This window comes from Canis lupus, chromosome 10 (assembly GCF_003254725.2).
Source record: "Canis lupus dingo isolate Sandy chromosome 10, ASM325472v2, whole genome shotgun sequence".
Lineage (NCBI taxonomy): Eukaryota > Metazoa > Chordata > Mammalia > Carnivora > Canidae > Canis > Canis lupus.
Genome location: NC_064252.1, coordinates 63514762 through 63528560, shown reverse-complemented (window position 1 = coordinate 63528560; position 13799 = coordinate 63514762). Strand labels below are relative to the sequence as shown.

At 35.1% G+C, this 13799-nt stretch overlaps 1 protein-coding gene across 19 annotated transcripts in view; it reads right to left on the bottom strand.

Moving 5' to 3' along the window:
- The window catches only part of EHBP1 (EH domain binding protein 1), a 346207-nt gene that overhangs the window by 245498 nt on the left and 86910 nt on the right, over window positions 1–13799 (bottom strand). For all 19 annotated transcript variants that reach the window (XM_049115573.1, XM_049115565.1, XM_035721685.2 and 16 more), the window contains exons 4-5: window positions 8920–9015; window positions 4813–4866 (exon numbers count right to left, since the gene is read on the bottom strand). In XM_049115573.1, coding sequence (XP_048971530.1) covers window positions 4813–4866; window positions 8920–9015 — 150 coding nt within the window. The remainder of the gene's footprint in view (window positions 1–4812; window positions 4867–8919; window positions 9016–13799) is intronic.

Below are 13799 nucleotides of genomic sequence, written 5' to 3'. Positions count from 1 at the left end.
AGTGAGAAAGACTGGATAGGTGGCCCCAAGAAAGCACAGTACGATACCCTCTTCATCTCCTCTAAGGAAACAGCACCTCAAGTAAATCACATGCCTATTATTAAATTTACTGGGTTAGTGGTTTAATAAAATAGAGGTCTATTGATCTTTGGTGGATAGTTCATGTTTTGTTTCAGTTGGTTTGTTTTTTGAGGGTCTTTTTTGCTCTTCCTTTCAATTATCTGATCAAGAACAAATGCTATAAACTCACCACTGTCTTTTTTGCCCTTATCTGATCATTCTGTTCTCTGCTTGGAGTGCCTTTTTACATAATTTTTTTTTTAATTCTTTTTTGGGGGGTTGGGGGGGAGAAGGAAAAGGACAGAGAGAATCTTTTTTGTGTGTGTGTGAATAACTATTTTCATTATTTGCAAATTTATTTATTAACACAAAAATCTCTTTTTTGTATATTTTTTTATTGGAGTTTGATTTGCCAACCAATAGCATAATACCCAGTGCTCATCCCGTCAAGTGCCCCCCTCAGTGCCCATCACCCAGTCACCCCATCCCCCCACCCACCTCCCTTTCCACTACCCCTTGTTCGTTTCCCAGAGTTAGGAGTCTCTCATGTTCGGACAGAGAGAATCTTAAGCAGACTCCATTTCCAGTGTGGAGCTCTGCCCAGTGTGGGTCCGAATTCACGACCTGAGCTGAAATCAAGAGCTGGACATCCAACCAGCTGAGCCACTCAGGCACCCCTCCATTTTTTTTTTTAAACTGGCTTTGTAGCCATTTCCTCCAGAAACTCTTCCCTGATGCTGCCCTCCTTTAGAGTCTCCTAAAGGTCTCTTTTTTCTTGCATTTCTTTAATTATAAGATACCCTTAATAGTTTATAAATTTAATAGTTAATAGTTTATAAATTTAATAGTTAATAGTTTATAAATTTCAGGAGGACTGGATACTTCACACCATTAAAAATAAGTCTCCATTGGTTTTTAAATGATGCACCATTGTTTTTTATGGCACTAAGAAAGAAAAAAAAATGTTAACAGTTTCGTAATTGCGAGATACCAAAAACTTAAGATGATCCAATTTCAGATAAGTTACAATGTGGGGGAAAAATATGCATCTCAGAATCAGTGAAATTCTGCATCTCTTAATTGACTTTGTAGCTTCAATATAACAAAATTCTGGGCATATAGAAAATTCACATTAAAAAAAAAAGAAAATTCACATTAAATGCTTGCAAAGTGATTAAATAAATGAATGAATTCAACCTAGATTGGTGCTTTTCATCAATATATATTTTTTAACTCATCCAAAAACCAAAAGAATCTAAAGAATAAAAATTTTTAATTTTCAAAACTAAGACTTATGGGTACAATATACAAATATACTGGTTCTGATTTTTGTTGAGTAACAAAGCACCAGGAAAAGAAAAAAAAGAAAAAAAAAAAAACCTGTTTTCTGGGACACCTGGGTGGCTCAGTGGTTGAGCACCTGCCTTCGGCCCAAGGCATGATCCTGAGGTCCTGGGATCGAGTCCCATGTCAGGCTTCCTGCATGGAGTCCGCTTTCTCCCTCTGCCTATGTCTCTGCCTTTCTCTTTCTGTGTCTTTCATGAATAAATAAATAAAATCCTTTTTTAAAAAAAACCTGTTTTCTAAATATAACTGTTACGGTTTCACATTAAAATAAAATCCATAATGTCAACTGCCTGGGTAAATAAACATTATTATATTATGGTAGATTAAAAAAAAGGAAAGAAACATGTTGCTTTGTGATATCCGTTCTTGATGGTCTGCACTAATAATATGGAAGTGGATTATAAATAATCCAAAATAAAGAATAATTTAAAACTTCTTTATATTTGAAGTATATTCATATATTCATATTGTGGAAAGATAAACACAAACATAGACTGTCTGGCCCAGGAATAGATATTAATAAATTACCAGGACTTGTTTAATTTCAGAAAACAAACTGATTCTCAATTAAATTTATAAGGGAAAGATGTCCTAAATCAAAAGCTGAAAACTTTCAAAAGAAATATGTTTAAGTTTAACCCAAATGAGATATTTACAAGTTGCCTTGTAATTTCTTGAGATAATAACAAAGTCTAGAACTGCTGAGAGGCAAAAGTGGTATAAAGGAGTGAAAAAACTAAAATCTTACAACAATGAATTTGGAAATCTAACTTCCTTTCCTTTCCATTTTTCCATGTCCTCTACAAAGAACATTATAAAAATAGCTACCCCATACTGAACTAAATGCTTTCTATACATCATTTCTAATTGTCAATAAACTCAGAGTAGACATTAATATCATTTTATACTTAAGTACACTGAAGCTATAAAGATTAAATAACTTGTCCAACGTCACAAAGCTAGTAGTAGTAAAATCACCTCTAAAGTTTCAACTTATGTATAAATACCTTTCTAATCCAAAGAAGAAAACTCAGAAAAAATTGGGAAATCTTTTCTGTGACCAGAAACCAAAGAACCAGTAATAAAGACAGCATTACCTCAATTTATACAAAGTAGGAAGAAAGTTGTTTTGAGGAAAGATAGTCAGAATTCTGAGGACTGATAAATTCTGGAATTCCATTTTGTAATGTCTAGAAGTCAATAACTTTTAGACTGATAATGTACAATAATTAAAGACTACCTTTATTAGTATAATACATATGTACCTCATAGGTCTATCACCAAGGAAGGCTGATTAAAACTTCTGTATGACTCTATAATTTCAAATTATTTCTATCTACCTTTATCACTAAGGGAGGTAGTTATTGCATAGGAGTTAAGGGCATAGGCCATGGAGAATGACAAGATTAGATAAAATCCTAATTTTGTAGCAATATAACTTGAGAAAGTCACTTAGCCTTTCTAAATCTCACTGTCTTTAGTCACAAGAATAAGGTTACTAATATCTGACAATGTTATTGTACGAGTAAATGAGATAATGTATATAAATCATTCTACACAGTATCCAGTATACAGTAAGTAATCAATAAATCTGTTATGGTAATCATTTTGAGAATTCTGTTTCTTTGGTATATATTAAACAAAAACTAAACTTTTTTTTATTGGCTGTGGGGTTATAACACAAAGTGCAAGGAAAAGAAAGGTCCGTTAATATTCCATTCAGAGAACATGCCTTTTAAGTGTCAGAACAATTTACCAACAAACTCAAACAAAGCCCATATTTTACAAGAGAAAAAGACAGACTTTAGTCCTTGGAAATTGCAATGGGAAAGCACATTTAAAAAGTAGGGCAGAATGCAATATTGTAACATGTTATTGCTACAGGAATAGAACGGTTTCTCCAGACAGGAATCAATTTCATTATTTACCACTGAGGGGAGCTGTAACCTAGGAAAAGGTTTACAGAGAGTTTCCCCCCCCCCCAAGGTTACTTTTAAATTTTCTCACACCTTAAGAGTATTCATTCAACACATTCTGTTTATAAAACAGGCTTATGTACCTTTCCGTGGGTTAGTTAGTTTATAATACATGCTTCAGAAACTTGGAACTGGTCTCTATCTTAATTGTGTAATAAGAACACTCTTCTAAACAAAGTTAGTTTTTACCACCCATTACAACCCAAATTTAATTGGCTAACTCTTTAACACATCAAGGTAAAAAAGAGACTTCTGATGTATCACTGAGTCATGAGTATTAAAAACTGAAAGACCATCCATTGGGGGAGAAGCTCTCACTTGAGAATGAAAGCTAGCTTTTGATGCTGTAATCAATTCTGACAAGTCTAAGTTTGTTTTTAAAACTTCAATGACCACTCCAAGCATAATGTTCAAATCTATCCTAAGAAAGGCCAGAACTGTGAACGTGTATGAACATTTCACAGTTACACTGGCTTATTATCTGACTATTAGAACTCCCCCCACCACATTTGGACCTGATCTTCCCAAGCTTCCCAGCTCCCTTGTGCTAAAAATGACCCAGCTACTGCTGGAAAAAGTGCAGCAGTTTTCCTTCCATCACTGAGATATACAACAAAGTCGGGCAATATACCGATTCTGGAAGGAAAAATATGCTGCAAGCAAAGCATGTTATAAATCTGTAATAAATGTATCTTAGAATTCTAAAGGTGATTATGACGATGACAATGGTAAAAAGCTAATATTCACTGAACCTATTCAATCTGCAAAACAACCCTATAAATTTGTGTCTGAGAAGTTAAGAAACTTGCCACAACCATACAGTCCCTAAGAAAAGCACAGCTAGAGCTTGAAATCAGGTCTATCTGACTCCAGAATCCACATTCTCAATTCACTATATTTTATTGCCTATCCTTCCTAATTACCATTTGAAAACATTGACTGACCACCTATTATATGCCAACTAATCACTTGGGATACCACAATATTTAAATTAATTGGAGATGATTATTAAAACACTAGTCTAGAATCCCTCAACCCAGAGTTAAAGCATGAACTTTATTTTTAAAAATGTCAAAGGCCATTCATTCATGATTTTGTTCAACAAATGTTTAAATAAGCATTTGCTATGTGAGAAGCACCATCCTAGATGCTAAATAGATAAAAAGATGAATAAGACGCAATTTTTCCCTCAAGTCCCAAACCAAAGTATACACATAAATGAGTATTTTTACTGTTATACTTGTAACAAAACTACTTCTTAAAAATAATTCTGCTATGGCTATCATTTCACTAAAAAAAAATTCTAAAAGCTACAAATCACTACTTAATTTCACAAGGTAACATTTCTCCTACCACCAAAATGCTAGCATACTTTAACAATATATACAGTCAACAATGTGAAAGGTGATGAAATTTTCCATTAGCTTACATTTTCTATGACAAATGTCCACTCTTTATCTTCAAATTCCTCTGCATGAGGATCCTGTAACAAAAGCAAAATACAAAGTTGAAATATATTTCTTTAAACCAATCAAAATCAAGAACATACAAACAGCTTTTTTTAGCTCATACCAACTTTTAAAAAGAGAGAAGCAGAATAGCCTACTTTTATAAAACTTCCACAATTTCTCTACATCTAAATTCTTCTTTTATATTGAAAAATTCTTTATTTTACTTATGTTGATGAATGTAATTATATTCCATCATTGCACCAATGACAAGCCAAAAAGAAACCTAATCAGAGAGACAGATAATTTAGTGAGTGAACTATTAAGAAGCACTTTATTAAGATATAAAGTACTCACATAAAGCTCTCGTCTTGTTTTATACTTTTAAACTAACAATACGACTTGAGACAAGGCTTTCTTCTGCAGAGGTTATAGAAACATCTGGAATTTCAAAGCACTGCAAGGGACTCTATAATCTACACAAAACGTCAAATTGGCATGCTGTTGATGCTTTCATCCCTCCTCCCCTCCCATTAACTCTGAAGATGCCTCAAAAACCTGAGAAAGGGTAATGGATCCTCTAACCAAAAGCAAATTAAAAAAAAAGAAAAAGAAAAAGGCACATTTTCGCAAGTATTTATTTGACAAGTACTTATTCAGTACTTATTATGTAAGAAATTGTAGATTGCTATATGGACTGAAACATAGTTGTCCTTGCCTTTGAAGACAAACACAACTAATCTAAATAAATATGATTAAAGAAATACATGGTTTCCCTACAGATTAGAAAACAGCACATCACTTCTAGGAATGAAAAAAAGCTTAGGAGAGAGAAAGCATCTGGTCTAGGTGGGATTGTATAGGATTTCCATAGACATTCGAATAAGTAAAAGGCAAAAGGCAACAGAGTGTAAGACATAAAAATGAAAGCTGTGGGGTCGCATCATGTGTGCATTTACTTATTCAAATTCAACTCTACATGTTAGAAAAGGCAGAGAGAGAATAATGTAAATCAACATTGAAGGAACTTTTCCATGAGTGATTTAGGGTACAAACAGTCCTACTTTAGAGACCAAGTAATAATGTATAGCACAATGCTGAGGAAAGAGACATCTTACCACCCTTCCTGCCTGCCCTTTCCCCTCATTTGGTTTAGGAATGCAGCATAGCGCCAGCACAGCTAATGTAATTAATAATAATACAATAAATATTTACTAAGCACACACTCTGCCCCAGTGTTTGTGCTGTTTTCCATCACCATAGCAACTTATGAAACAGGTAGCATTTTTATTCCCATTTAAAAGAAGAGAAAATTGAGGCCTAAAATATGGACCATCCCACAGTGAACAACTAATAAGTATTAAAACTATGTTACAATTGCAAGTCTGTCTGACTTTTAGCTCTGCTGTTGGTCCAGTTTTACTACTTTGCCCCCAGGACATAGAAAAGTACCAGTCACACAGGAGGCTCCCAAGAATATCTGAAGAATGTATTAATGACTATATCCTATAATTTAACCAGTATTGAACAGTACCTTACATATGACATACATTAATTCTCAAAGCAGATGAAACATTTTTTTAAAAAAACAGAAATAATGTATTACTCTTACAAGAATAATTTTAGTGGGACCAAGGGACACGTCTGACAGGTCAAAGTCAGTAAAAAGAGGCAAAAGAGCAACAGTAATGTTCATTTCCAAGCCATTTTAAAATGGCATACCTACACAATTAACTATTTATATTATTGACCAGACAAAAACATTTGTAATGAAAATTGCTTCTAGCTTGAATCAATTAAGTCTTCTCTGTATCCTATTCTACCCTCTAGAGTCTCCTTTCTCACCACTGCAGTAAAGAGAAAAATTGAAAATGGCTTAAAGAACCATTTTTATTTTCAATACCCTAACAGGCTTTTTTTTTTTTTCATTTACTAGAAATAGCTAATTTCAATCTAATTCAAATTTCAAAAACAAGTGTACAGGCTAGAAAAATTAATTTCTGGCTAAGTCACAGGAAAACAAAACATATCACTAACTTTCTAAAAGCATTTGGTCTATGAGCACACCTCTATGAATACTACACTTCGGACAAAAGGGTTTAGAGTAGTCCTTGCCTACTCACAAATTTCAAGATTAAGTGAATTGTGAGAGTTTAATATAAGTAAAAGAAAAAAGAAAACATGAAAAAGTTTTCCACTTGAATATTTTAAACGCTGTTCAAAAACAAGATCCAAAAATTACACTGAAAGAATGACAAGTTGTTTTATACCTCTGCCTTTCTATTAGAATTCTGGGGAGTAAGGGAGTTGGGAAGATAAAAGCAGCCCCTGAAGATACCTTTTTAATATTTAAAATGACCACAAAATTGCCTCAATTGCACAACTGAACAGAAATGTTTACAACAATCCAAGGAGAAAGGGGTACTTGGATTTTTTTTCTACAGATTGACAATCGAAGTCATAAAAGTTCCATGATAAGGATAGGCTGAACAGTCTCATCAGTACTTGAAAACAACACTTAACTCTTAATCCTCCAAGTACTACATTTCAACAGCCACTTTCAATTCAGAGTCACTCAGTTAAGTGCATATCCTTTTCCCAAACACATGACTGTCAACAATTTGTCAGCTCTATTCTAGCCCCTTACTCTCGATCACCATTTTTTTAAGTTGTAAAACTATGTCAATTCGTTTCATCTTTCCCAATGTAAATAGCACACCAAATCAAAATACTGAAGAGATGGCTTAAAAGTCTTCCTCAAGCATGTCAGAGATCTTGCTGTTGTAATCCATTTTCATAGTGGTTTTTATTACAGAACAGGTCGTACAATGTAGAAGGAAGAGGGCTAAATCAGCGTGACTTAGCAAGAGACCTTCTTCCTCAGTCTGTTTGCTTACCAGTACAACAGAAATAATTACACAACCTTAGGGTTCCTGTGAGTCCAAAGGTCCTGCAGCTTTCTACCAAGCTTACTGAATCATTTTAGTAGGAGATATATGGATAAGGAAGCTTAATAACAGGCTTTTAGGATAGCTGGCTGAAGAGCTAAAGGATGGTCCTGAACCTTCAGAGAAAAAGGAAGAGCTGCCACTGTCTCACCCCTTCAGTCCTGCACCATTAACTTAAACACAACTGGAATGCTTCTAGGAAGAAATAAAGCAATTATTTTCTAATTTCAAAAAATGAGACTTTCCCCCCCACCATTCTTTTGGAGCAGACAAGGAGTTGGGAAAGTAAATATTCTAGAGCTTAATGAGGACTTAGTGAGGACTTCTGTATAATGTTTCAGGAAATATTAGACTTTCAAGAAAAAAACATTTATAACAGGCAGGTAGGTATACACACAGCTATGTTTTTGGATCTGCTCTTTGAATTTGCAACTAGAATTTTGCTTTTAAGCTGCAGTATTTGTAAAATATTAATAGTAATAAGATATTTATCAAATATCAATTTAGAACTTCTTACATCAATAAAATACTTATTGAATACTAATTTTTAAAATTTATTTATTTATTTGAGAGAGACAGGGAGAGAAAGAAGGAGTGGGGGGTGAGGGGCAGAGGGAAAGAGAGAGAGAGACTCTCAAGAAGACTCCCTGCTGAGCACAGAGTCCCATACAGGCTCAATCCCAGGACCAAGAGATCATGGCCTGAGCCAAAATCAAGAGCTGGCCACTTAACAAACTGAACCAGGTGCCCCTCAAATATTAATTTTAAAACATATCTTGTAATTAGTCAAACTGGACTAACAAAATGAGGCTTGGGACTAAGAATTCCACAAACCTCAGTTTTCCATAAAAAAGTACCTTAAAGTTTCCTGTGGGTAGAATGAGGGAAATAGTAAAAGAAGTATTCTAACAGATCTCAATTGTAACAAGTTCAAAAGGATTCCCAAATTATTCTGACTTCATAGTCCATGAAATACCCTGATGCCCTTGCACTGTTACAAACTGCTATATCCATAAAAATAATGTACATTAAGGAACCAGGTTAGACCCAAATATATATAGAAAATGAATACTAAAATAGTCTGTCATTCAGAACCATGATTATATAGTAAGTTCTAGAACTTATAAAAATGGAGCTTACCTTAAAAAGTGTCACAGTGATTTCAATGTTTTCAGGAACAGGCCACACTACAACACCACGGTATGGATTTTTTATTCCAGGTTGCCAACTATGAGCCTACCAAAATAGAAATAATGGCTTCAATATGAAGTACAGGAAATGCAACGTTAATAATTTACAAAAATTTATCGACCCTATTAAACTATCCATTAGATCTGTAGTCTCCTTCAAAAAAATGATTAGTCAAATAAGACTTTTCAAGCATTAAACTTGGACCAGGAGTTCTATCACATGATAGCTATAGATTACTATCTGTAACCAAAACTTTACCTACTCCCTCCTTACCACCACATAAAAGAATAATCAAAAATGAAGTGTCTCATGTTTTCAAAACTACTATTTGTGATTAAATAAAAATTTTATTAGGAGAAAAAAAAATTTTTAATGACTTTGTGATCTAGGAACTTAAAGGCAAATTCATTCTTTTAAAAGGAAAAACAAAGTGTATACTTTGAAGTTCACTTCCTATTAAACTGTGACATTTATTTGGGCAAGTAAAGAAGAAAGCAGTTTTTATAGAAATAATATTTCTAGCACTTGTGATTTTCAAGATTCTTCTTCTTTGTAAATCTAGTTTATCATGCTTCCCTAAGGATCCCCCAAATTTGGGTGTCACCACTATAGTTCTTTCTTTGTGGTGGCACTTCCAGCCAAAGCTGGATAAGAAAGTTAATTGAAGAGATAAAAAAATCAAAGTTAAAAGAGAATAGATGCTTATTACATATTCAAGTGTAGCTGTTCATATAGGCAGTTCAATATATGTGCCTAGAATAATAAATCTAGGCATCATTAGCACATAGGTAATACTTAAAGCTTAAGGGTAGATGTGATACCAAAGGGAGGAGTACAGCTAGAGAATATAAATGTTCAAGAAATGAACCTTGGAGCACAACATTAATAGGTCCAAGAAATGAGGAGGAATCCGCAAAAAAGGGTTCATATAGCAGAAGGAAAACCAGAGGTGTAGGTATCCTAAAAGTCTAGTGAAGAAAATGTTTCATGGAGAAGGGAACAATCAATCACCTGTGCCAAATCTTGATGATAGGTTAGATAGGACGAGGCCTGAAAAACAGCTAATTTAACAGAGCAGAAGCTATTACTAACTTCACAAGAGGTGTTTCAGTGGAATAATGAGAGCAAATGCTTGATTGGATTGGAATGGGTTCAAGAAAGGATAGGAAAAAAGAAATTAAAGATACCAAGTACACTCAATTCCTCTGAGGTGTTTTGCTGAAAGAGAAAGAGAAAAATAGTCTGTGGTAATGGTAAAAGAGTGGCAGAGACAATTTTTTCAATAAGAGAAAAATATATTTTTAAAAAAATTTTATTTATTAGAAGAGAGAGAGAGAGCACAAGCAGAGGGAGCAGGAGAGGAAGAAGCAGGCTCCCTACTGAGCAGGGAGCTCTATCTCAGGACTTCATGGATCATGACCTGAGCTGAAGACAAACACAACCAACTGAGCCACCCAAGCGCCCCAAGAGAAAACTATTTTAATGCTGATGGGAAATATCCAAGTAAGGGGGAAACCTTAATGATGCAAGAGAAAGAATTACTGGAGTAATGCCCTTAATGACAGAAAAGGAGACACAGACAATTCTCCCATGATAACAGGAAAGAAGTTACAGGAGTACAGATGTGTGCCACGGTACAAATTTAACAGATGAGGAAACTGAGGCACAGACTGGCCCAAGATCATACAGAAAGTGGCAGAAGTTGGATTTGAACCCATGAAATGGAACTAAAAAAGGATCAAGATCATGGACATTTATGTCCATTCAAATCTTACCATATTGTTAGTTAAAATGCCAGCGTAAGATATAGGTTTAGCAGCGCCCCCCTACTCCAACTCATAAATTGTCAATAATTCTCCCTCTATTCTGTCTCCATTGCTCTCCAAGCACAAAACTTCAAGTAAGGAAAGGGAAGTAGAGATTTACCACAACAGACTTAGCACAGCATACCCAAAGGTAAAGAGCTGAGAGCTGTTGATCAAAAAATATCTCTAGCTTCCTCTATTCCTCTGCCTATTTATGGAAATATGCCTACTGACAATACTAGAACAAAAACTTCACAAAGCAAATAATCTCCATTTGAAAAGTAAATTTCTCCCTACCTTAGATAGTCCTTAATCAAAACTCTGCTCTACATATTCTACATACTTCATCTTGAAGATTTATGACAATTCTAATTGTCATGTACTATGATGACAGATCAGGTTATTCCTCTGATCTCTTCAAATTCACCATCATTATAGTTTCATTGTCTCCCCATAGAATGAAAACATAAGAGTATAATAACTAAACTTTCCTTATTTGCCACAGTAAAGATAATAGTATTTGTAAAATTCTTTTTTTTAAAGATAGATTTATTTATTTATTTATTTATTTATTTATTTATTTATTTATGAAATAGAGTATGAGCAAGTGGGGCTAGAGGCAGAGCGAGAGAATCTTCAAGCAGACGCCCCACTGAGCCTGGAGCCTGTAACAGGGCCCAATCTCATGATCCATGAGATCATGACGTAAGCCAAAAGTACAAGGGGGACGCTCAACCAGCTCAGCCACCCAGGTGTCCCCTTTTTGTAAAATTCTCAATGAAAAAATGACCATCAAAGAACTTTATTTTTTTCCCCGCCCCCATCAAAGAACTTTAAACTTGAGATCCTTAGGAGATCTAATGCAGATAAGGAAACCAAAACAAATAAAGAGGTAAACAGCTTGCCTGAACCCATGCTAGCAATCAACAGAATCACTTCCTTGATTTCCAAGTTCAGATTTCTTGACGTAACCAACATCATACCCAGCTCTCTCCATGGTCTACACAGTAGTCAAGAAAACAGCTTTCTACCCTAAGGCCTTATCATTTATTGGATGATGCAAAGATGAAAAGAGGGAATGTAGAGACTACCTAACAACTGGGCAGAATTAGTAGATGGTAATATCAGATCATTTCCTCAGGTACCCTAATGCTGGTCTTCTAAATGACCTCTTTCGATCCTTAGCCTTCGATCACAGAAATTGGATTGCTCAACAAAGAAAAACACAATCTGCTTAACAAACTAAAAAAAATTTTTTTTAATTAAAAATGATGTAAGGGTATTAGTTCCCAAGTTGCTAATGTGCTGTCATTTTCTTACCATTCTACTCAGCATCTCTCTCCCCAGCAACAAAAAAATCCAACTAAGTTAAGCTCTGGCTTTCTGCTACTCCTTTTAGAAACTGTACAACCTGGCTAAGTTAGGACACTGTAACAAAATCAATTAGTCCAGCTGAGTAGCTGGCACTGCCAGCTTTATAATGTTAGCTAATTATTAAACAGTAGGCAGAAAACAGGACCAAGTAAATTTTACTGGAGAGGAAACCAGAACTGTACACAATAGCAAACATGAAAAAAATTCCTATTTTCAAAGAGCTTACTACAACTTCCACGTCAAACAGAATTCAAGAATCTGAAGCTAGAAAAAGAATGAAAAGTCCAATATCAGATAAATAGTGCTCACTCGATTGGGTAAAAAATACCTAATATGGTTAATAAACATTTAATTGTACAAATTCATAAGGACATTAATTTAGGTTCTTAAGAACTTCACTAGAAAAAGCGTATCACATTGGCAACATCAGCACTATGAGAACCGTGATCAGTTTTCATTGAGAGTAACAGAAAGGATTCTTTAGAAAATTCAGCACAGAAACACAAATACAGCTATTCAGCTTCTTTGTATAGTTAGGAAAGGCAGATTCTTTATTTGCCAGCATCTTAGTATAGACAATGGTACAAAGGATTAGGCCACATTATCTAGTTTCCCTTATTTAATTTTTCTGACTTTTTGGACATGACAGTTTGACATGCCAAAACAGATCTAGGGAAAAGGTAACATTTCTCAATTTAAGGTACTAACTCTACAAAATGCCTAATTTTCTAATTCTTTCATGTCATACCTCCCCTAAAAGACTTGTACCTAATATGGTACTAAATACAGGGTAAACATTCACTTGTTATTTCTGATTCCTACAAAATCAAAATATCTCACTAAAAATTTACAATCGTCAGTTGTTAAATAATTTTCAATTTATAAAACTGCACATACCCATATGTTTAAAATGCTACATATAAAGTTACCTTAGAGTTGTTGCCATTAAGGCAAAGCTCTGCAACGTACCTCCTCTTCCTGACATCCCAGCACACTGTAAAAGGCTGGAGAACAACCACAGAGCAAGGAAGTAAAGGTGGTAATGCCATCAAAAAGCTTGAGAGGACTTCAAGCTCTGGTTTCCCTTTGGAATTCTCCCATCTCTCTGTGAGCTTAAATTTCTGTCTGGAAAACCATATTTAAGACAACATACTAGGGGATCCCTGGGTGGCTCAGTGGTTTAGCGCCGCCTTCAGCCCATGGCATGATCCTGGAGACCTGGGATTGAGTCCCACATCAGGCTCCTTGCATGGAGCCTGCTTCTCCCTCTGCCTGTGTCTGTGCCTCTCTCTCTCTCTCTCTCTCTCTCTCTCTGTGTGTGTGTGTGTGTGTGTGTGTGTGTCTCTCTCATGAATAAATAAATAAAATCTTAAAAAAAAAAAATAAGACAACATACTACTATGCCGTGATTTGGAGAGACTATCATAATTGCCCTGCTTCCTGCTGTCCTATATTTGATTTAAAAATAACTTATTTAAGCATATACAAGTCAACTGCAGCCTGACAAAATCTTTATTATAAATGCCATGACTTAGGGCGCCTGGGTGGCTCGGTTGGTTGGGCATCTGCCTTCAGCTCATGTCATGATCCCAAGGTCCTGGGATCGACCCCCTCATTAGGCTCCCTGCTCAGCTGGGAGCCTGCTTTTCC